Source organism: Propithecus coquereli, unplaced genomic scaffold, assembly GCF_000956105.1.
Source record: "Propithecus coquereli isolate 6110/MARCELLA unplaced genomic scaffold, Pcoq_1.0 Scaffold10, whole genome shotgun sequence".
NCBI lineage: Eukaryota > Metazoa > Chordata > Mammalia > Primates > Indriidae > Propithecus > Propithecus coquereli.
The window spans coordinates 13,855,504-13,857,808 of NW_012133858.1; the positions used below are offsets into that span (position 1 = coordinate 13,855,504).

Below are 2,305 nucleotides of genomic sequence, written 5' to 3' on the forward strand. Positions count from 1 at the left end.
TGTAAATACTTTTAAAATGTTACAATTAACATTTCAGAAATAAACTCAAGTTTGAATTGAAACATTTCAAACTGGACAGGACTTTAATACAGTACTATAGAACACAGAAACCCACAATGGAAACCTGAGCTCAGTTTTCTGTGGCATTGCCTTCCCGGCAAGTAGAGAGGTTTAAGGCATACGTACAGGGATGTTCCGCAAATATAGAATCATACTCATCACAGGTGCGAATCCCATCGAAAGCATTTGTGACGCACTCCCACCAGAGGCCGCGGCACTTTGTGCTCACCTAGATGTTGGAGAAGACATTGTGTAAACAACTCACACAGACACATTTCAGTTCCCCTTAATCAAAGGGAAAACGTGGCTATTGTGTTTGATGCAAAGAACAGTAGTTAGTTACAAGCATGATGAGAATTTCATTTACAACAAACAATGCATTTTAGAATATTTTCCCTTAAACACTGACAATTAAAGGTTTTCTGGACCAGGAAATAAATCTACTTCCTGATGGGGGCTGGGCAGAAAAATAAATCATGGTTAAGAGGGATAAAATCAGAACTAAATATAATATATTCAAATATCTACGGCTGCTTCCATCATAGAGTCATTGTTTAACATGGAAACAATTCATTTCACCTCTCTGCGCTGATATTTACTCACAAAAGAAAATCAATATAAAAACAGATAATAATTGTTGGCATCTTGAGTCTGCTAATAATGTACATTAATTTTTTTCATCATGAACAGTGAGTTCCAGAAAGAAAGGTGTTATTTTATAAGAGGTTCATAAATTTAAAACAATTAGCAAAGAACAGAAATAAATGAAAAGACACTAATAAATAAAATTTGAAGGTCCCAAGTCTTCTTCCTTGTTCCACTGACATAATACAAATGTTTAAGCTATGGTACAGATGTGAACAAATTGAACATTAATTTCATACAACTTGACAGGTATAAACACTTCTACTTGGAAATGATGTACCAATGACTCTAAGTGTCCACTCAGAGCTAAATGGTACGAATACCATGAGCCTTCCCATACCTTATCCATAATCTGTAAGTCACAGTGGATTTCTTAGAATTGTAAACATGCCAACAGAAAATAGTTTCGAGTATTCTTGACAGAGCTCATGCTTATGGAACAGAGCTAATATGATTGTTTCTTCTGACTCAATTATGGATTCACATTACCTTGGAAATCTGGGAATAGTTTAGTAAAGTTTAACAAAAAACTATCCTGGAAAATGAAAACTTAAGTTTTTCCCCAAGAAAGAATAAATAATAGAGCAGGGTGGGAAGAGGAATGCAAAGGAAGGGTGGCTAAGTTGATGTGGAGAAGAAAGGAAAGAACATAAAAACACTTTGTTTTGCAAAAGAAAATCATAACAAGGAGTATACGCATACGAAACTCTCTGCTCCATGTTCTGCTTTAAAGCTGTGTAGTGTGCCAAATAAAACCATATTGTTTGTAACTCGATCACAAATTTGAATGTGATACCTTTATTATTACTTTATATGTAAAATATTGATAGTTGATAATAACTAATAATTCTGTATTGCATCTATATTATGAAGCAGCTCCTATTCAGCATATTATTATTTTATTTATTCCTTAAAGGACCTTATGAGATATTATTATTTTCATCCATTTTACAATTAAGGAAATGAAGGCATAGGGAAATTAAGTGATAACCCCAAGAAAACATAGTTAATAAATGGAGACAGCAGGACTCAAACATAGATGTATGTGTGTGCACTCTTAAGCACCACAATATACATAAAACTCATTTTTTCTGAGCTAGCAATCCCTTTACTGGGCATTTATTCAAAGGGAAAGAAATCAGTATACCAAAGAGATATCTGCACCCGCATGTGTTTTGCAGCACTATCCACAGTAGCCAAGATATGGAATCGGTATCAATGTAGGCGTACAACAACAGATGAATTGATAAAGAAAATATTATTCAGCATAAAAATGAAATCCTGTCATTCATGGCAATATGGATGGAACTGGAGGACACCGTGTTAAATTAGATAAGCCAGAAAGAGAAAGTTAAATATTTTATGTTCTCCCTTACATGTGGAAGCTAACAAAGTTGACCTCATAGAAGTAAAAAGTAGGACAGAAGATACCAGAGGCTAGGAAAGGCAAGGTAAAGAAAAGGATAGAGAGAGATTAGTTAAAAGATACAAAATTACAGCTGGATAGGAGAAATAAGTTCTAGTGTTCTATACCACTGTAGGATGACTATAGTTAACCATAGTATAATATATATTTTCAAAAAGCTAGAAACAGAATAGC

General features: G+C 34.1%; 1 protein-coding gene across 1 annotated transcript in view; it reads right to left on the reverse strand.

The window, feature by feature from the left end:
* Positions 1 to 130: 130 nt before the first annotated feature.
* CLDN16 (claudin 16) overlaps positions 131 to 2,305 on the reverse strand; it is a 42,028-nt gene continuing 39,853 nt past the window's right edge. The window contains 1 exon segment of the mRNA XM_012639919.1: positions 131 to 289. Within this exon segment, the coding sequence (XP_012495373.1) occupies positions 131 to 289 (159 nt within the window).